The sequence below is a fragment of the Penicillium verrucosum genome (assembly GCF_028828655.1).
Source record: "Penicillium verrucosum strain IBT 35672 chromosome Unknown utg000003l_segment0_segment0, whole genome shotgun sequence".
In the NCBI taxonomy this organism is placed as follows: domain Eukaryota; kingdom Fungi; phylum Ascomycota; class Eurotiomycetes; order Eurotiales; family Aspergillaceae; genus Penicillium; species Penicillium verrucosum.
In genome coordinates this window covers 4,124,786-4,145,568 of record NW_026643212.1, presented here as the reverse complement: position 1 = coordinate 4,145,568, position 20,783 = coordinate 4,124,786, and the positions used below count along the sequence as shown (strand labels likewise).

At 49.5% G+C, this 20,783-nt stretch overlaps 7 protein-coding genes across 7 annotated transcripts; 5 read left to right on the top strand and 2 right to left on the bottom strand.

Annotated features, from left to right (window-relative positions):
* Positions 1–357: 357 nt before the first annotated feature.
* On the bottom strand, positions 358–1,862 carry cds1 (phosphatidate cytidylyltransferase; the record flags this gene model as incomplete). The annotated part of the gene is made up of 4 exons (XM_057221894.1): positions 358–396; positions 448–1,238; positions 1,288–1,639; positions 1,710–1,862. The coding sequence occupies 4 exons, from the start codon at positions 1,860–1,862 to the stop codon at positions 358–360; spliced, it is 1,335 nt and encodes a 444-aa protein (XP_057072166.1).
* A 461-nt stretch (positions 1,863–2,323) lies between these two features.
* N7516_009174 (uncharacterized protein) lies at positions 2,324–4,582 on the top strand (the record flags this gene model as incomplete). Its single annotated transcript, XM_057221893.1, has 2 exons — positions 2,324–2,755; positions 2,804–4,582. 2 exons carry the CDS (start codon positions 2,324–2,326, stop codon positions 4,580–4,582), a joined length of 2,211 nt encoding a protein of 736 aa, XP_057072165.1.
* Positions 4,583–5,688: 1,106 nt separating this feature from the next.
* Positions 5,689–7,208, top strand: N7516_009173 (mitochondrial 37S ribosomal protein uS4m; the record flags this gene model as incomplete). Its single annotated transcript, XM_057221892.1, has 3 exons — positions 5,689–5,724; positions 5,788–6,219; positions 6,279–7,208. The coding sequence occupies 3 exons, from the start codon at positions 5,689–5,691 to the stop codon at positions 7,206–7,208; spliced, it is 1,398 nt and encodes a 465-aa protein (XP_057072164.1).
* An 813-nt stretch (positions 7,209–8,021) lies between these two features.
* Positions 8,022–9,509, top strand: N7516_009172 (uncharacterized protein; the record flags this gene model as incomplete). The annotated part of the gene is made up of 1 exon (XM_057221891.1): positions 8,022–9,509. The coding sequence occupies one exon, from the start codon at positions 8,022–8,024 to the stop codon at positions 9,507–9,509; it is 1,488 nt and encodes a 495-aa protein (XP_057072163.1).
* A 429-nt stretch (positions 9,510–9,938) lies between these two features.
* Positions 9,939–11,385, bottom strand: N7516_009171 (pyruvate dehydrogenase (acetyl-transferring) subunit E1 alpha; the record flags this gene model as incomplete). Its single annotated transcript, XM_057221890.1, has 4 exons — positions 9,939–10,444; positions 10,519–10,973; positions 11,038–11,171; positions 11,263–11,385. 4 exons carry the CDS (start codon positions 11,383–11,385, stop codon positions 9,939–9,941), a joined length of 1,218 nt encoding a protein of 405 aa, XP_057072162.1.
* Positions 11,386–12,388: 1,003 nt separating this feature from the next.
* Positions 12,389–13,120, top strand: N7516_009170 (uncharacterized protein; the record flags this gene model as incomplete). Its single annotated transcript, XM_057221889.1, has 1 exon — positions 12,389–13,120. The coding sequence occupies one exon, from the start codon at positions 12,389–12,391 to the stop codon at positions 13,118–13,120; it is 732 nt and encodes a 243-aa protein (XP_057072161.1).
* Positions 13,121–16,909: 3,789 nt separating this feature from the next.
* On the top strand, positions 16,910–20,695 carry N7516_009169 (VWA and PH domain-containing RING finger protein; the record flags this gene model as incomplete). The annotated part of the gene is made up of 3 exons (XM_057221888.1): positions 16,910–17,022; positions 17,284–17,769; positions 17,835–20,695. Exons 1-3 carry the CDS (start codon positions 16,920–16,922, stop codon positions 20,693–20,695), a joined length of 3,450 nt encoding a protein of 1,149 aa, XP_057072160.1. The 5' UTR covers positions 16,910–16,919.
* Positions 20,696–20,783: the final 88 nt, after the last annotated feature.

Below are 20,783 nucleotides of genomic sequence, written 5' to 3'. Positions count from 1 at the left end.
TCCGGCGTGGAAGATTTCCGGTCTTCACGCCAATTCATTAAAGCCCTTGCCACGGGTCATTTTGTTTCGGTGTTGATGCCGTGTTGAAAGGCGGGTAGGGCGAGGGGGGCGCATGTATGTACATATCATGCATGCACACTAAAACTTGCATGCATATTCGGTGAACCTAATTCAAGTCCTGAATGAAGCAAGAAGCAAGAATAGGGGGTAGTCGGCACAGCAGAAGCAATCGGAGGAGAGTTGCAAGGGGTGGAGCGCGGGGTTGAAAGGTCGTCCTCGAATGATGGAAGCGAAAGTGGAAGAAGAGTGTCATAAATTTGGGTGATGTTTTCAATCTGAGTGCCGGACGATTTAAGTTCACCGACGCTTGAGCTCGGTGACAAGGCACTCCAGGATCTAGGGGAGGTTAATGGTATTAATCATAGTAATTAATTCAAACAAACATACCGATTCTGAGACGGCGCCCTGATTGTACAGGTACTTGCCCAAGCCACGAACGACCTCGAGCTGCTCGTCAACCGTAAGACCGTTGATGGCGGTCTCGATGATATCACCCACGCTGGCCTTGTAAACGGCAATGAAGCTGTGGTAGTACATGAAAGAGAAGAAGCCCATGATGAACTGGCAGTCCATGCGGTCAGTGATACCACCGTGGCCAGGAATGGACTCGCCAAAGTCCTTGATCTTGAAAGTGCGCTTGAGACCGGAAGCAAAGAATCCACCGAACGGAGCGATCAGCGAAGCGAAAGTGGCGAAGGCCAAGATGTGGAATTGAATGGGTTCCACCCAGAAGGTCTTGTCCAGGCCAAAGATTTCAAGAGAGTAAGGCTGCGACGTGAATACCGGGTTCGGAACACATTCCAGACCGGTCAGAGCATTGGAGCCCAGGTCGTTAACAGGACAAATGAAGTACTTGTAACGGATCAGCAAGTTGGTCATGAAATAACCAAAGGCAACGGTGCAGGCCCATGCGCCGAGGAACCCCTCAACAGTCTTCTTCGGGGATAGCTGAATAAGTTGTGTCCTTCCAAAGCTAATACCGCAAACGTAGGCGAAGATATCATTGGTGATGACCAGCGCAGCGGGAAGGAAGAACCAGATCATGCCCTCGAAAATGTTGTTCATGACAAAGTGAGCTTGAACAACAATCAAATACAAAGCCATATGGGTCCAAGCAAACTGGGTGAACTGGAATCGATAGTGGCCCTTCTGCAGAGATCCGACAAAGAAGACGAATCCTATCAACGGGAATTAGCGGAGTAAAAGGGGAACGGTTGAAACACTTACCCATGACGTAAAGTGTAAAGCTGAGGAAGCGGTGGTGGTTCGCCAACGGAAGCAGAACCTTATCAACAAGCAAGATGTGCTTGAAATAGTAGATCACGCTCTCTCCGTACAGGAAATACATAGTGGTCGCCAGGAAGTACCAATTCAACGATTTGGTGAACCGCAAGTTCTTCTCCTTATTAGGGATACTGGCGATCGCGATGACTTCCTTGAATGAGATGATTTGGATGCCAGTAATTAGGGCAATGATATAAATGTGACCGGAGAACAAAGCGACGAAGAAACCGGCGATCATCACAAATGTCCATATCGTCCGGGTAATGAAGGTCTGCTTCTTCTTCTCATATTCGGACTGGGGGGATTCTAGAAGTGAAGATCATGTTAGACCTACATTCCGAGGCCATTCTCCACTGGAAACTGACCTGTTCATTTATGGGAGATGATTTGGACCCGTTGCCATTTTTGCTGGGGCTAGTGGGCTCTGAGAGTGCATCGCTGACGTCGGAGGACACGCTGAGGCGTCGCTCATCATTTGCCCGGTGTTGAAACCTAACATTACGGCGAGATTTCGACATGATGCAGAAAAGGGGGCCAGAAACAAAATCTGGGCAATAGAAGCGGAGAGTGTAGAGAGCGAGAGAGGATCATCGGATTAGAAAGTTGATGAGCTCATGTGAAGTGCCGAAAGCGGTCAGCTTCAGCTTCAGCTTCAGCCCCGTGTTTACTTTTTTTTTTTTTTTTTTTTTTTTGTTCTTTGCTTGTATTTTTTTACATTTGGTCTATTATTCGGGTTTATTAATTGAAATCAAATCATTGATTTGACCTACAAATATTACATTCGTGACTAGAAATTGAAATTGGATGTGCAGGATTGTTGCCCAGGTGCTTTGAACTGCCGTGCTCTATCTCTATCTCTATCTCTATCTCTCTCCCACTTCTTCAACCCTCGGAACCGCTCAAACTCGAGAATGATCAAAAGCCCTCCGTGAACTTAGAAACAGTCAATTCCCTCTGGTAGTCCATTCATGGCGGGGGCATGGAAGACGACGACGACTACGGCTCCGACGAGTTCGACTCCCTGCCACCAGGGACGTTGTATGCGCTGGAACAGAATGCGTTCCAAGCAACCCAGGCGTCAGCCTCACAATACCACCACTCAAACCCCATAAACACCAATCCCATACTACACGCTCAAGCAGTGCAATTGAACGATAATGCTGGATCACTGAGACCACCGCCTCGCCTACACACCGGATTGACGAACGACTACAATATACTAGAGGTGGGGGAATTGGAGGCCGAAGTGTACGATAATGTCGACAACCCTCATGTCATTTCGCATGGACAAAATGTACTCGCCCCGGATCCTAGCTTTGCGGTCAATGGGCATCTGGGCGATGCCATGGATGTGGACGAGTACTATGGGCACGGGAACGCCGCTGCGGAGATCAATGCACGCCTAGTGCAGGTAGGTTAGTTGAAAGCTTCTTTGCATAAACTCTAACGACCTTTCTAGATGGAACAAGAAAGAGAACAAATGTTACAGGAGCTAGCCGAAGCGAGGATACAAGTGGAAACGAAAGCTGGGGAAATCTCGATCATTCGAAAGAAGCAGACAACAATGACACAAGACTATGACCGACAACTAGCGGCTCTACGGAAATCTATGGCCGACGAAATGGCGAAACACAAGCAAGAGGTTGAGGTGGCCATGTCCGAAGGCAAGGTACTTGCGACGGAGAATGTATTTCTTCAACAAGATCTCGTGGATGAAGCCTACCAGCTTCGGAATTACAAATCCAGGCATCGCGAGATAGAAGCACCCGTAACTCCTCGAAAGTCCCGAGTGCTTCCCTTCCGCGATGGATTTGACGATGATGAAATCGCCATGGTATCACCCAGCAAGTCAGCAGCGCGTTCCAAGCGAGCCACACCGACAGTTCCGGGGAAACGCAAAAGGCAATCAAGCCAAGATGGCCCTGTATCGCTACAGCTGAGTCCTGCTGGTGTGGAGCTTATTATGGCTGATGCGACTGATACTCCAGCCGAAGTGGACGAGGTGAAGCGCAAGTCTGCAGAGGCGAGTCGCAATCAGCGATTTATGATGCGACTCTTGAGTCACCGTACGCATCCTAACCAAGAAACCGATTTTGAAGCCATGGCCAAACTTGCGTTTCCTTCGGAACCGCATCGGCCCATGTCCAGCATCGTTATGGAGGTCATGGCTCGGGTTGACCCAGGCAGCTACGTATTAGAATATACACAAGCGATCGCCTCGCTATGGCAGCGCGCGATCAACGAGAAGTTCTACGAGCCGATCCCCCGATTCGAAGCTATCACAAAATATAGTTTGATGTCGGATGACGTTCCACTCTCTGAACTAATCACACCTTTAGTTGGAGTCTTGCAAGACACTGTGGAAGTGAATGCAGTTCCTCGCTTCAAGTACGCCCCAGCATCACGAGATAAACGAATTACCCGACAGACACCACAGTCAGATCTGCAGCCCCTAGTCGACTCGACTGGGGCCATGCGTCTACTTTACCAAATCGCCTGCGGAGTATTGCACATAAAAAATGCAATGGAGACATTCTGGCAAAATATCCGGATCTCTTTCATTCTCGTGATGCTACACCCGTCACATCCACTGGGTGACATTGTGCTTTTGATGAACCTCCTATCAACAAGTATCCGTGCAGACTCCTTTGGTCCGATCAGAACTTCTGACCAGGACCAATTGGACGTGCAAAAGTGGATTGTGGACCGCCTCACACACATGCTGAGCGAGCCCGCGATACCGGATGAAGGCGTGGAACCATACACCGCACATGACATTTGTGCGATGCGCCTCGAGGTACTGCTGCTACTGGAGTCGCTGGCATTCCACCCTATGGCCTCGTCCCAAAAGCATGCCAGTACAATCCTCGCATTGCACCCGAATGCACTCGCTCGTTTATTCCGGTCGATGCACGATGAACTAGATGCACTTTACTCCTCTCCGCCAGAGTCAGACCTGCGTGTTGCGCTGGTCAATGGCCTTATGCGGCTGGTTTTTGGGGTCATGAAGCAACACGGCCCCTTAATCAATATGCAGGAGAAGTTGGCGTGTGTGCCTGGCAGCAAACAGAAACATCTCGTTGTGTTAACTCGCTTGGCATTTTGTGATGGGACCGTGCTGGAGGCGGGCATCGATGATGAAACCGTTGATATGGCGCACGAGCTACTGGAGGAATGGACTAATCCCCAAGAAGCGGAGTCATTGGCTGAGGCGTTCCCAAGTTCCAGGAGAGAGTGATGCAGTGACGACTGGGGAGATGTTCAACGTTGTACGACTAAGACTTTTGTATGCATTTAACATGGCGCGGTGTGTTTTCTGGAGTTACTAGCATGTTTTCTTTACCATATACCAAAACAATCTCACTTTTCATACCTCTAAAGCATTCATGGCATGAGGGAAAGGCTACAGAGTACACTACACGTAGGTCCAGTGAGAGAAGTGAGACATCTAACAAACGTGAGCAGCAACATTTACAGGGCTAGTCCATATCTCCTAATGCTTCACTGGACTTTTATCTCTCAGATGTTAGGAGAATGCAAGGGATCAGGAAGGCAGTCCGCGGGCAAGTGAGGGAGCAGTTATGTTTAGCGCAGGGCTAGAGACGGGTTTCAGCTTGGGGACTCGAACATAATAAAGCGATATTTTCGAGTCTCCCGGAACTTTTTACGAGTCTCTCCGAGCCGACAGGAGACTGTGGGCACCACAGAACGTGTCAGGCAAGTTCCAAGGGATGGGCATACTATCCAGAACGCGCTCCTCGAAGTCAGGTAACATGGGTCGACACACAACACGGGACATCAATTTTGAAGACGATGACTTCACAAGCGCTTAGATGCTAGGTATCGATTACAATATACTACATAGCCACTGGACCCTCTTCTCCAACCTCGTGCCTCTGGCTCAAGAATTGATGAAAAGAAAATATTCCACGGATGGAGGGGCCAAAAATATCGCTTGTCAAAAACCCGGAGGTCATTGAACAGGCTGTTCCACCGCGATGTGCAATGCAGGGACAAGTCTGTGGTGACACGTCTTGATGATCACGGTCACCCAAACAAGGTAAGTATGAAGAAGAAAGAAAAAGGAGAGGAAGGGCCGGGTGAGACCGACCTATATATACCCCCCGGGGCAAGGCGGTGGCAAATTAAGCGAGATGTCAATATTTGCATAAAATGCAAACATACCAAACATACCAAACGGCCAATCCCGCATTCCAAAATATACACCTTGTATTTAAGGCATCGATTTCCTTTCAGTCACGTGCTCTGAAGTTTTGAGACTCGGCCAACTTGGACTGGATAACATATCATTGCTACAGCACTGTGTTTACTGACGCCGCCACAATGAGAAACAGAGCTAGCAACACGTTGTCGAAAGGCGTATGTATCTACTACCCATGCTTAATTTCCCCGATTCCAAATGGCTGACAAGACACTGTTCAGAAAATCCGTCAATCATGGAGCAAATACAACCTGTATAACATGCAACGATTCCGCAGCCCACCCACCACCAATCGCACATTCTTCCAGCAAAAATGGTCTGCCAAGGCTGCCTCGCGTGCCTACCACGGCGAGCAAGTCCGCGAGGGACAGTGGAAACGCATGTTCAACCATCGCATCCGCAGTGTTATCCCCATGAATGCATCCGACTTGGCCGCCGATGACGGTTCCTTGGTCTCGTCCGGTCGAGGCTCTGGACTTGATAAGGGTGGCAAGCCCGCTTACCAGACACGTCCTATACCTTACACCAACATGACCTTTGCACCCCTGGAGCGCCGGTTGGATGTAGCCATCTTCCGAGCTCTGTTTGCTAGCAGCGCCAGACAGGCAAGACAGTTCGTCATACACGGAGCGGTTACCGTTAACGGGCAAAAGGTATGATGCGACATGGGAAGCTATTGATTCCTTGCTTACTGACTCGCTTTTGTTACTAGATGAAACACCCCAGCTACCTCCTTAACCCCGGTGACCTCTTCCAGGTCGAGCCAGATCGCGTCTTGTACGCTACTGGTCACACGAAGACTCCATTCGAGCGACGTATGGGCCGAGTGGGTCGGAGACAGGCTAAAGCAGAGAGGTTAGCGGAAGCCGAGCGAGCCGAGGGCGGCGCACAAGAGGTTGAGGCGGAGCCCAAGGAGACCGCAAAGGAAGATACCAAGGAGACTAAAGAGGAAGAGACTGAGGAGACCGAAGAGGAAGATATCAAGGAGACTCTCCAAGCGCTTCTGGCACGGGCCAAGGCTGTCATGTCTGCCGGCAAGGAGACACTCGCGCCTCAGCGCAAGCAGGAGCTCCGCGGCTTCCAAAAAGCCGTCCGCCGCGTATTGTCCCGCTCCGAGTCCAGCACTGTCCTCGCAGACGGCCTGGAAGCCCAATTCTCCCAGCTAACTCTGCTGCTCAAGGCCAAGCGGGCCGAGGAGAAGCCAGAGAAGAAAGTGAAGCCCCGTCCAGAAGACGCCTTCGCAACCGACCAGGGAGATGCAGAACTGGCTTCCGCCAAGAAAGATACGGAAGCCACAGCCAGCGACAAGCTCTCCGAAGCCTTCGCACAGGCAACGCTGGGTAATGACGTCGACGCCTCGGAGCTCACTGACGAAGAGTTCGAAACCCTCAGACGCGCTCTTACTCAAATGCGTGACAACCCTCTCGACAACAGCAAGACCTACTCCACCCCCTGGCAGCCACGCCAATACATGTCTGCCTTTGCCTTCATCCCACGCTACCTCGAGGTCAACCAGAATATTTGTGCAGCCGTGTACCTGCGTCACCCCGTGGCCCGCCCCGGTGCCGCCGAGGTTCCCACTCCCTTTGGCGAGTCCATTGCCACTCCGGCTTATGGCTGGTACCTAAGGAGACGGTGGTAGAGGATGCGATTGGCCTGTCTTTCTCTGCCTAGCCTATCCCTTCCTTGTTTGTCTCTACTGTTCTACTATTTTCCCTCCCCTAAATTTCCCGTCTGTGTATTAGTGGGCGCTTAGATCTCCCTCCTCCCTTTCTGCATATTTCTGGATCATGTTGACCATGGTGTTGGTTCCTGTTTTGCTTGTCTTCGGAGCCTTTTGTGTCGGCTCCGCCCCCTGCCCCCTGTACCACCATAGCCATGACGTGTTGTAAATGGATATATTATTGATGTTATCGTTTCACGGTATATATTGGCTAGTCATCTGTATGATACTTGAATAGGCTTATTATTGATGAATAATCACCTAGTGGTCGAGGTTCGATTTATAGATCGCGAATATATATATAAACCTATATATATAAACTTGCAGCCAATGAATACCAAAATCCAACGTGACACTATATAATTCAAATGTCTACATGCAATCAAGCCTAATGAAGACTTTACCAGAGTGTCAAATTATCCAATTGAAGCTTCAATATTCTTCCCAATGCGTTACAACATACAAGATTGTATAGACCCGAGCTGGAATATATGCTTGGCGCACGGACCTCGGGGAAAACCCTCTGGTGAAATCCATCGCAGCTTTATCTTTATCCCCACAGATCGACAAGGACATTCTACATTGGTCTGCGACATTGTTGTCTTCCTATCGATGGCCACATTGAACTAAGGAGATCATCTCCTAGACTCATAGGCCACCCAACCTACACTGTTGGTCTCTCACAGCGGCTACTCAGTCACTACTATTACTACTGCGCAAGCTGCTCTCTCCATGACGCGCATTCAACCTCACGAATACAGCCGTCCTTCGTATCCCCACCCTTCACAGAATTCCCTCGGAACAGTACCATCCGGCCTGCGCTCAGGGTTCAGTCCAGTCTCCCAGTCCGTGTCTGTGGTAGTGAGGAATCCACCTACGACCGATACCGCATCAGAGAGCAACCAAGAGACACGTGGAGGGGCAAACCTGACCGGAAGTGATCCACGTGAAAGAGACATTCTCGAAAACGATCTATACTATGCGCCGATGCCAGTGGGCGTAGCTCAACACAGCGAAGGAGATGGGTCAAGGCTGATGTCGGGATCAACCACCAACAGAGGCACGAAACGCAATCACAACGACGACGATGAGCTCGATGGCGACTCTTCACGGCAGCATAGACGTCTCACGACCAAAGAAGAAGTAGCGCTCTTCGAGATCTGCAACCAAAACGCAGACACTTTCGGCAGCCGCAGTAATCTGTGCAAGTGGTGGATATCCATCGCTGCCGAGTTCAAGCGCACCCATGAGGGCCGCTCATACTCGTGGCACTCGGTGCGGCGCAAAGTCGAAATGGTCACGAGGCAACGCATCAAGTTTCTCGAAGACCAGCGACAGCGGGGCTCAAACGCACCCGGTTCAACGGCCGAAGAATTGATGAACCCGCAATGGCTCGCTGCCGTCGATGCCTGGCTTCCGACCTGGCAGCGGTGGGAAGAAGCCGAGAACCGGCGCATTGCAAGGCGTGACGAGATTAAGAAGCGTAGACAGCCGCAGCCCTGGCGCCAGAATTCCAATAACGGAGACCAGGACCCCTGGCGGAATCCGCCTGGATCATCTGCCACTAGCCCAACCGATGTCAACGCCGCAATGATGAGTATGATGCACCAGCATGTCACGAATCCCGTCGGTGATGCTGCACTCCCAGCTACCAGCCCTACGCCCTCGCCCTCAATTACTGGCCCTGCGCCCCCTGCGCATTTCCTCGAATCACCATCCACCCCTGTCTCTGGGACCACCCCACTAAAACTACCACCGGGGTTCGAGAATATGTTCTCAACCCCACAACTCACCTCACAAGTCACACCTCTTCCCTCCATATCCACTCCGCCAGCTCCACCATCCGACGGCCGTATGGTCTCAGCCGTTATCGAAACCCTGGGAAGACTCAACAAACATCTAGATGCCGCACCAGGGAGTGGTATAGACATGAGTGTTGCCTCACCTGTGGTCTCGGCTTTGGTACAGACTGCCTCGGAACCACCGGTTTTGGCTTCTCCCCGGCAACCACAGCACTCGCAAGTACAGCAACAGCCGCATCCACAGCAGGGTCTCACTCACTTCCAATTCGAGCAAATGAAAGAAGAGCTCCGGCGCGAGATGCAGGCCCAGTTTCGAGGTGAGCTGGAGCGTGAACGTCTTGCGATGGAAGAAAAGCTGGATTCTGTGCAGCGGACTCAGGATCTGATTCTTGAGATGTTGAGACAAGAGCCTGCTTGATGCAGTTTGCAACTTTTTCTCTAGACTTGGCTTATGTTGCGTTCGCTTCTCTATTCTGGCTTGTACTTTTATTTTTATTTTTTCTATTTTTTTTTTTGATGATACCCATTATCGACTACGAAGGACGACGTGTCTGCATATCAAGAGGACTGATATTGCTATCCAAGTCTTTACTTTCTTGATATTTTTGATGAGAGTATTGTAGGACTACTCCATAAAATTCCACGCACTGAACTTGAAAAGAACCCAGCCGATGGCAATTGCTCTCTACTCTAGAACAGAAAACAAGTAAACAAACATAAGAGAAAATAGTCATCGGGCTAAATTACAGATAAATGATAGAACGACCCAGGAATCTCTTCCCGAGCCTTCACACAACGATTAAAAGCTCTTCCATGATGCACAGAAGTGCCTATAGGGCGGAACGATCTAGTAGTAGAAAGTCTCATCGACGGTACGACCACGCATCCACTTGGGCTCAGAGCCACGAACGTAGATGTCCTCGAAGAGGTTGCGGGCAGTGTTTTCGGGGACGGGCATCTTCTCAGCCTCGGCGACCTCGGCGTCGACGCTGGCACGGGCGGTCTTGTCCAGACCCTTGAGCTCCTCCTCGGAGGTGACGCCCCACTCGAGCATCTTCTGCTTGAGGCCAGCGATGGGATCGTTGGTGCTGCGCATGCGCTGGATCTCCTCACGGCTACGGTAGGTGGTACCGGGGTCGGACATGGAGTGACCACCGTAACGGTAGGTGACGTACTCTAGGACGAGGGGTCCGTTTCCGGTGATGGCGTAGTTCTTGCTGTACTGGACGGCGGCCTTGGTGGCAAGGACATCCATGCCGTTGACCTTCAGACCGGGGATGTACTGACCACGCTTGTAGTACTCGGTCAGAGCGGAGGAGCGCGAGGCGGAGGTACCCATGCCGTACTTGTTGTCTATAGAAACATAATGTTAGTTACATTTGTAATTCTTTTGGAGGGTGTAAAGACTTGGGAAGAAAACCACTTACTCTCACAGCCGAAGAGAACGGGCAGGTTCCAGAGCTTGGCCATGTTGAAGGCCTCGAAGACCTGACCCTGGTTGGAAGCACCGTCACCGTAGAGAACGATGGAGGTGTTGGGCTGCTCGTTGTACTGCTGGGCGAAGGCCAGACCGGCGCCGACGGGCACCTGGGCACCGACGATACCGTTACCACCGTAGAAGTTCTCGGCGAACATGTGCATGGAACCACCCTTGCCGTATGCGATACCCTCACGACGACCGAGAAGCTCACCAATGATGGACTTGACGGTACCACCACGCATCATAGCGAAACCGTGGCAACGGTAGGCGGTAATAATCTTGTCCATACGGGTGATGGCGTGCTCAATTCCGACAGAGACAGCTTCCTGTCCGGTCGAGAGATGACAGAAACCCCGGATCTTCTTCTCCTTGTACAGACGATCGGCGGCCATCTCCATACGTCTGCAAAAGAACAAGCAGTCAGTCAGCAGCTAGTCCAAACATCCGCTATTCGCGCTTATCGTACCTCATGGCGACCATGTCATAGTACATCTGCTTGAGCTCCTTCTTGGAGGTCTCGAGAGTGTACGGGGGTGGGTCGAGCTCGTAGGTCTCGAAGCTCTCATCGGAGAGACGGACAGTGAAGGGCTTCTCATCCTCCTGTTAAAGCGCATGCATAAGCATCAGCAATTGAAATTCCGGAACCCCCCGGGCGAGGTTTTTCAGATCTTCCAGATAGGGCTCAACAAACCTGCGGGATTGGGGTCTCGACGTTGGCGGATGCGGCGTCGGTGGTAACAGTGCGACGGACAACAGGAGTGAAGGCACGACGCCTCAAAGGCGCAGCCTGACGGACCGCAGCACGGAAGAGCATTTTGTGAGGGAATTGGAGATGGTACGTTGAAGGTGATAGGCACCTTTTTCCGTCCCAACAACTCTCTTCAATTTTGCCGTCTTAGTCAGCTTCCAGATCGGGGCCGCCCGGTGAGGAAAGAGAGGCCGGGTCCGATGTTTTTTTGAACTTCAACTTCATTCTTTGAACTATTCGGCTTATATTTGCTCGGAGATTCTTCTATTTGGCAATTGATTCTATTGGAATTATCAAAATGAACCATTCCAACTAATAACAGCCGTTTCTACTGCGGACTCTTTTCGGGTTTCGATCTCCGACTCGATCCCAACGGTTCGGTAACGCCTCTATATAAACATAGCAACTTCCAACCCTTGGTTCTAGGAGTTATAGGAAGGTCAAATTTTAAAAAATCCCTGGATACTCAATTACCTTTTCTATATCTGTAGGTTATTTAATTGGCTTGTAACAAATTTAACAAACAATGGTCTTGTAAAGCAGAATATATACAAGGCTTGGACATATCAGGAACTAAAAAGGGCAGCACACGAACAACCGAACAACCTAACTTGATAATGGTCATAGTTGAATTAGCAGTCATGAGGACGGAGTTTCAGGCAATCATAATTGCATATCCCAAAGCTCGAAACATGTCTGTTTTGACTGTTGAGGCAGAAAAAAAAAACGTATCCCCGGACTATTGAGAGGAATGACTATTGATATGCTCAAAAGGTAAACCTCCTTCTCAATAACCCTTTTCAGCAACCCCAGAATACCTAACCCTTGGCGAATAAGACCTCGAGGGGATGTCTTATTGACTTTATTGACTTCCAATAGAAGTGCAGTTCATTCTGATATGGCGTGTTTGACCCCGAGCCTCACTATCTAAGATACTGCTTGCCCCCTCAATCGTCATCTCTGTTTTTGCATCAGCTTCTGAACCGGTGTGATCAAGGTACCATCTCGTCTCATGCCCCCTATCCAAAGACAAGAGTTTAACGAACGATCAAGCAGCATCAATCTCAATATGCCGAACCAACGACGAAGAAGGAACCAACGACCAAGAAGGGCCGATCTCATTATCACGAGCTCCACTACCGGAGCAGTTGCTCCGTTTGGACCTCCCACTGGTTGTCCCATTGGTCCCGCTACAGAGCCTCTGGTTATCTTCGTTGCTCGTGGTGCTCCCTATCCCACACCCATGGAGCTCAGCCAGCAGAAGCACCGTCTTCGTCCCGTTCTAGGCGAGCTCCAGGAGAAGTTTGAGAGAAAGTATGGGCAGCTTGAAGGCCGTTCCTACTGGTACTGTCCATTGATTCATAAATCGGCCACCCCACTTGATCCCGACTGCGACTCGTTCCGGTCCCTGACCGATTCCCTCGCGTATGGCCGAGCTCACGGCCGCGACGTCATGTTTGTCACCCAAAACTGGGACTCCATCACCTCCGACGGACAGAGCTTTGCGAATATCTTCAAGGATTTCACCGACGTCAAAGTGACTATTCGCATCCACGGCACGATTTCTACCGACCACGTTGCCGCATTCCACGAGATCGACGCACACCGAGTCAGCGCCCACTACCAAGGCTTGATCAGATTGGAGGAGGAGTATGTCATTGATGATGCACTACGTTACGTGGTCCGAGTCGAAGAAGTCCGCGATGTCAGGATTGGAGTTGAGAATTCGGTTGGCCCGATGAGGGAATTGACAGGCGAACCTGAGTCAGTGGTCTTGCAGCGAGTGCTGTGGATGCTTTGATGCAGGGAACCAAACTGAGAAATTGGGCTGTTGGATATTCATGGGGATGTGAGGAAATCTGACGATGGACGTGTTCCCTCCATGGGTTGAGACCTGTGATTCTGTGCCCAAGCTTCTTTGTCCAAGGGTTGATGCACCGATGTATCTTACCAGCTTTGAGAAAGCCTACTTACAATGCTCGAACAAGCATTGAATATCGCTTGTTCTTGAGATCAAATGAAACAATATTACATCCATAACTCATTACTTCCTATACATGATATGAATTCCAAGCATTTGTATAATGTAGAACATGGAACCTGTTCGCCCTGCACGATACCTATACATCGACCGTTAGAGCGTTCATATACTACAATCCCAACAGAAGCCCTGTATTGTATAGGGGATGTTTATAGCCAAACCAGTTAAGATGTAATACAAAAGACCTAAAGTGTGCACTTGACACATCACAGTGATCAAAAGCCGTTGAACAAAACCAGAAACAGACACGTCGCATCGACTCAACACTAAGAAGGAAATACGTGTCAGAAACATCAAATAAACAAAGTACGAAGTACTCTCTGTAAAGGACAGATAGATCTAAAAATACAGTAGACGCTATTACCAACGTTAAAAGCAGTTGCATACCAAATCCATCATTGAATAACGCCACGTCTCCATGAGTTCGCGCATTAGCTCAGATGTATCCATAACTCATATTAACTTATATTACCACTCTATTCTAATGGGTCTGTTCAGCCTCACAAATAATAGACCTGAAACATTAGGCTGATTCAGCTGAGACATCGATTGGTCAACAGAGACTCCTAGTGGCCAGAGCTGATAGGATTCAGAAGGTCTGATGTGAGTGTGTGAGAGTGCGTATGAATGAGTGTGAGGGGGCAATTCAAAGGATCTGAACAATCCACTTATACGGACGATCAGGATTTCATGTGTACACACGTGTGTACACCAGAACTTCGTTCTCGGAGACTCATTGGATATATATTGTAGATCAGTATCATGGTCCTACAACATGAAAGGCATATTAGCTCTTTACCAAAGTCAATTCTGAGTCAACCAACACGAAATGATCTATATCCTCGTCTGGAGCTGGAGAGCTGCGATCTACATCGACTAAAACGTGTCGAGTCTCTTATATTGTATGTACGGGTATCTGCCCAGCCAATGAGACCTACAATGTAAATATGCACACAACTACATTCAACTGTCAAAGGATTAAAAGGTTGGATTTCTAAATCTAGTAACTGCGGGAGTAAGTAACTATAGTTAGTAACTAGTTAACTAGTTATGGAGTAACTAACTAGGAATGCTGTAACTAGTTAGTTAGTTATTGTATGGATGTGATTGTATCACTTCCTACTTATGACAGGGTAAATTATTATTATTATTATTTTCTTCAAAGCGACCAGTTTGAACTCTGAAACACTGGTTTGACGATGTGCTCTCCTGCAGAATTGAAAGGAGGTACGGAGTAAAGGATCACCCCAAATGAGTTAGACTGTATTTACATTATTTACATTACAACTCTCCGCTCTGGAAACTTTCAACGGCGATGATCATTCAGTGATCTATGCGCGTTATTTATATGTAAAGCGTACATACATGGATTGTATGGAGTATTATTGCAAGATTGCAGAAAGAATACGGAGTACCTGGATATACAACATACTAATTCTACGGTCTAGACCAAGGTAGCCCATTGACCTGTCGGATAGGGGTACTCCGTAGTCATCTCTATATGCCTAGACTTGACAGCTCTAGGGCCGAACAAGAATTTGTTACGAGTCAACTCCATTCTCTGACCGTTCTTTGTACTCTGTATTCCGTGCATGGTAATTCTCCGACGCCTGACCTGCAGGGCAGCAGGGCAGGGGGCGGGGAGGGCGTACATAGTTTGTGACAGATCCAATATCAAAACCCCACCTCAAAAGGGGGAAGACGTTGCCAATCGTCATCTAGCAATGTTGTATATCAATTGATACAGAGCTACTCATTGGCAATTCCTCTAACAATCCAGAATCCTGACACAACAGAGATGTAACTAAAGCGAGTACAGGCAGTCTGCAGTACCCCCAAAATACACAGGGGTGTATCCACCGTAGTGCAAACGACATTTGCATCCACCCTGGCAACAGTACATACTATGCAAACTAATTTCTCCTAATCTCGCCTCTCCTATTTCTGGGGCAGTTGGTTAAGCGCTAATGAGTGGGACGAAAAACAATAGACCCGCTGTCAAATGCGGACGCGAGAGAAACCAGGAGCTCAAATTGAAGGCGAGGTAGATCAATTAGGCCAAGTCTTTTTCTGGTTGACCCAAGTTGCCCAGGTGGCATGTTGCTTAGCTATGGCATAAAAACCTCCGTTGGAGTCCGTACCCAGGTAGTCCATGGAAAGGGCGATCGTCAAGACTCCGGAGGTATCTAGACGCCACCCCGTTCAGTCCGAAGCCAAGGACCAATTTTTGTTGATCCGGATGTCGATCATAGATAGTAGGGGTTAATCGACTGGAAATTGAAGCTGGGGTAAGTAACCCTTGGAATGGTTGAAGAGAAATGGCGTCATTGCAGAAGGATTTCCCGCTGATAAGAAGAAAATAAGTCTCCGAAAGGTTTCCAGAATCCTTCTGCAGAGCCAAACAACCTTGGGACTGACATGGAAAGCCGTTTGGAGCCACCGTGAAAATTTCCAAGGTTGGTTTCCAGGAGCGTGGTCCTTAGGGCAATATGGAGTGGGGATAATGGATTAGTGGATCAATGAGCCGCGTAAGATCACGTGAGTTGCCGATAATCAGTGTCCGAAGTAAATGCACTTGCAAACCTTGTTATCAACACTCACGGATCCTGATTTCTTTCCCAAGTTTCACGGTTTCTTGGAACGACTGGAGGAAACTCCCAAGGTTGGCGGATTTGCCGAACTATTTGAGGGTTGAAAGTCCATGGAAAAGATATAAATGGGAAGCCAGTGGGAAGAAACCCGAAATTTAAAGTCATGGAGCTAAAAGCCAGAAGAAGAAGTTAATAGTTAAGTAAAAAAAAAGGTTATAATCTAATTTAATTTATGTCCTCCGTATATATGGAGACACTCCATATGGAAATTAAAAATATTCCGATTTCAGGATCAGATCCCTTAATGGATTCCAAGGGTAAAGACCGATCGGATATCCGATGACAACTCCGAGGTAGAATTGCATTGAAGTACCGAGGTAAGTATGTATACACTCTGCACTCTACTATTTACATCTATCTAACTCGCTCACTACATAGTATAACTAGTTATATAGTATAGTTATAACTACCTAGGTATATAAAAAGATAACTATATAATAAGGGGTGTAATAACACAGTAACTGTAAAAAAAAAAAAGAAATTTAAAATAATATCTCAGGGGATCTCCACCTTTTTCATATATCCATGGTTCAGACTGGAGACTATTGTACTAGTACGATCTGACCAATATTTTTCAATTTGGTTTTTTTTTTTTGGGGTTTTTTTCATTTTCTGTTTTACCTTAGCATGTGTCCACTTTAAACGTGTGATATACTTTTTTTTTACGCCCCTGTTCAGCTCCATCTCTCCAATCTCTTCTCTTGTATACTTCGTATACTCCGTACACTTTGAACGCCCCGTTAATTATTTGGGTTTAGTTATTTTTAATTGTTTCTAATTATTTTGGCTTTAGTATTTGTATTTGGCCTTATTTTTTTTGATTACATTTGGTTTGCTTTTTTGGACATCTCCTTTCGCCTTGTTTTTTTCCCTTCTTCCCCCCCCACCTCTTTGTTCCCTTTGAGTCGATGTGGAAACGTTCACCTAGATCGGAGGACAACTCTGGGAACGACTCAACTCAACATCCTCTATCTGAGCTGGGTCTCCTAGGTCGGTCCAGAAAGTCCAAAAGTAAGTGTCTCTCTATCAATATCAGCATATCTAGTCTTGGACCAAATGTCCTAGATCTGAGACCTATTGTGGCCTGTTCTAGATGCCTCATGGGGCAGGTCGGAATAAAACGACCCTCCCCTGAGTGTTGTTTGGGGCTTTTTTTCTTTTCTTTTCTTATATCCACACTTGCAAACCTCCAGTTCCTACAAAAGAGGCCCAATCTGCCATTAGTCTTCAAAGGCCACCCCACCTTGCTAACCAGATACCTGTGACGTACAGAATTTCAATCGCAGCCAGAATCATCCTCGCGTTCACCTCTTCGTTCGTTTCGTTCATTAACTCGAGGCGTGCTAGACCGGCCTAGCAGCAGTCTTTCCAACCAGACCGATATCACCCGGTCAAGAGCACCCTCGGCTTTCGCATCGATTAATTCGGCTTACCCAGAACGTGTTGGTCAATCTGCGCATTCAAATCGCTCACGAACATCATTTCACTCAAGATCGGGACGGACAACAGGCCCAATGGAGGTAGATCGCACTCACACACGGAGGGAGAGGACCTTTGTCGGGAGTGAATGCGCCGTCTGTGAGGAACCCCTGGAGCATACCCTACGCGGCGAGCGTATTCTGCAACTCTCTTGCTCCCATGTCTCCCACGAGGCCTGCTTTTACCAATTTCTGCGGGAATGCGATGGACAAGATTGCCCAAGCTGCAATGCGCCATTGGCTTTGGACACAAGTCGAGGTGGAAATGTATTGGATATCGGTATGTTCCTCGTGCGGGGTTCAGAGGGACCCAGAATGCTAATGTGATTTTTTTTTTTTACCCAGAGAAAATCAGTAATATCGTTCGCTCAGTGACGTCGAATGATACCGCTACAGTACGCAGTGGCTTGACAGCACCCACTCCATGGGAGCAGTCCAGTCGACGAGCACCGAGTGATTCCGGCAGTCGCTACACCTCGGGTACCCGAGAGCCACCAGCTTACACCTCAACGAGGGAGCCATCCTACAACCCCCCAGCAAAAGAACCATCCTACAACCCTTCGAGAGATTTATCCTATAATCGACGAGATAGTCGGGATACTAGCAGCCAGCGTGAGCGCGTAGAGCGATTGACCGTGGGCTCTAATCCTCGTCAACCCCACTCCCGGAATGGCAGCGCGGCCGGATCCTCAGGTGATTACAGTGAAGGCCAGCACACTAGCAGCGGACGGCGCCATGATTACGATGTTCAGGCCATGGAGTCGGATCTCAGTCCTCGCCCTAAGGTCGCCAAGAATCCCATTCCCGCCCCGATGGTCACTGTCCGAAGCGAGTTTCCGACCATGAACCGATCCCGCCAACAGCAGACCCTCACCTGTCTGATTACGGTCGAAGTGCAAGATGCCAATTGGCGTCCTGACCTAGATGACTTACGACATACACCTTCGGGCCAGTCGCAGCCGGATGAGCCGCCATATACGGGACGATTTGTTGCACCGGATGCGCGATCGATCCAGTATGAACCAACGGAGAATATGGAAGAAGTGGCTGAGGAATTGCGCAACCGGGTGGACAATTGGCACGGTCTCGAGTTCCAACGGTTTGGCAAGCTGCGCCTCCACGGACACATGCGCGTGGGCAAAGATCGGGATTCCTGGCAGGAGTTGGAATGCTATCTCTTCGGAGAGATGCTTATCTGTGTCAAGGAGAAGAAATCAGCTGACCCCCAATTCGATGCGAGCGGGCGACGCAAGCCTGCTCGTTGCAGTCTCAAGGGCTCAATTTTGATTAAGAAGCATTTGAAGTCCATTGAGATCTCGCAAGATGAACCTATTCTCTCCTTGAACCTTTCTGTCGCCGAGCTGCCCTGTTTCTATCTTCGCTTCCAGAATCGCAACCAGCTTGAAACGTGGCGTCGGTCTTTGATCGATTTGCACCCAGAGGCCATTTCACGCCACAATGACTATGATTACGACAACTCGGGGGCAGAAGAAGATGACTACCGCGGTAGCCGTGGAATCCAACGACAGGCTTCTATCAATTCGTCTTACGGCGCAGGAAAGTCCATCAATACCGCCATTACAGACTACACCAACCCCGACTACACCAACCATGATGCAGAATTCCCTGCAATCAATACTGTTCATATTCCCCTCGATCTTGTCGTGGTCATTCCGGTATCCTCGTCTATGCAAGGCTTGAAGATTACTCTCCTGCGTGATGCCCTGAAATTCCTCGTGCAGAATCTGGGGTCTCGGGACCGGATGGGCCTGGTAACCTTTGGCTCGAGTGGTGGAGGTGTGCCCCTGGTTGGTATGACCACAAAGTCCTGGGCTGGATGGCCCAAGATCCTTGAATCGATCCGGCCGGTTGGCCAAAAGAGTCTCCGTGCAGACGTGGTTGAAGGTGCTAATGTCGCCATGGATCTTCTGATGCAGCGCAAATTCAACAACCCCGTCTCGACCATTCTTTTGATCAGTGATTCTTCTATCTCCGACCCCGAAAGCGTTGATTTCGTGGTTTCCCGCGCGGAAGCTGCCAAGGTCAGCATCCACTCGTTTGGTCTTGGATTGACCCACAAGCCCGATACCATGATTGAGTTGTCTACTCGCACCAAGGGATCTTACTCGTACGTGAAGGATTGGATGATGTTGCGAGAATGTGTTGCTGGATGCCTAGGCGCGCTGCAGACAACCTCTCATCAAAACGTCAAGTTGAAGCTCCGCCTACCTGAAGGGTCACCCGCCAAGTTTGTCAAGATTAGCGGCGCTCTTCACACCACGAAACGTGCAACTGGCAAAGATGCCGAAGCCGCACTGGGTGATCTCCGATTCGGTGACAAGCGCGACGTCTTGGTTCAACTTGTCATCCAGCCCGACAACGCCACGCAGGACAACATGCCGCAAGATCCGTGGGAAAGCCTAGTTTCCGGACTGGAGGCTCTCGGCGGTGGTTCCGATGGCGACGAGACACGAGTGTTGAGTGTTGAAGAAGTCCCATTGATCCAGGCTGATCTCACCTACGGCGACCTGCTCCGCGATGGCCATCTTACCCACTCCCCCCGCCCTTCACTCCTGGCCATTACCATGCTGCCCCCTAACCCTCGGGCTAAGGGCCATCGATCCTCGACCCCTCTAATTCCTCCCCACCCCTCGATCGTGCAGCGTCGCATGGAACTACTCACTTCCGACATGCTGACCCGTGCTCTCACTCTGGTTTCCCGCGGCCAGCATGATCGCGCGATGCATCTCCTCAACGAAACCCGCAGCATTCTCAAGGGCCTAGGCAAAGGTGGCCTGCCACCTCTGCCCCCGGGTGCTTCCCGGCCCGACAGCGAGGCCGACAGCCGTGACGGCACCCCTGTCTCGGCCACTTCTCCCAAATCGTCTGGCTTCGGCGGAACTCATTCATCCGCATCCGACACCAACACCATTACACCGCCTTCCGCAGTCGATGCTCAGACGATGATTGCTCTGAACGCAGATCTGGAATCCTCCCTGGAGTGGATCAACCACCCGGCAGTCTTCGGGCGTGATTCACGCAAAGCAGTGCTACAGAGCATTGGTGTGATCTCCTCACAGCGTGCCTATACCTTCCGCACTCCATCCGAGGCTCACTGGGCCGAGCGTGTCTCCGGTGTGCGTCGGTTGACGGAGCGATCCCAAGACTGGCGCGAAACCGGTGATGACGCTTTGACGGAGGAGTAGGGAGTCAACTCTCTACAACTCAGCGCCTCTTTTTTTTCTTCTTTTTTTTATCCCGCCCTAATTTTTGATTTTTGAAACGCTCTCCATT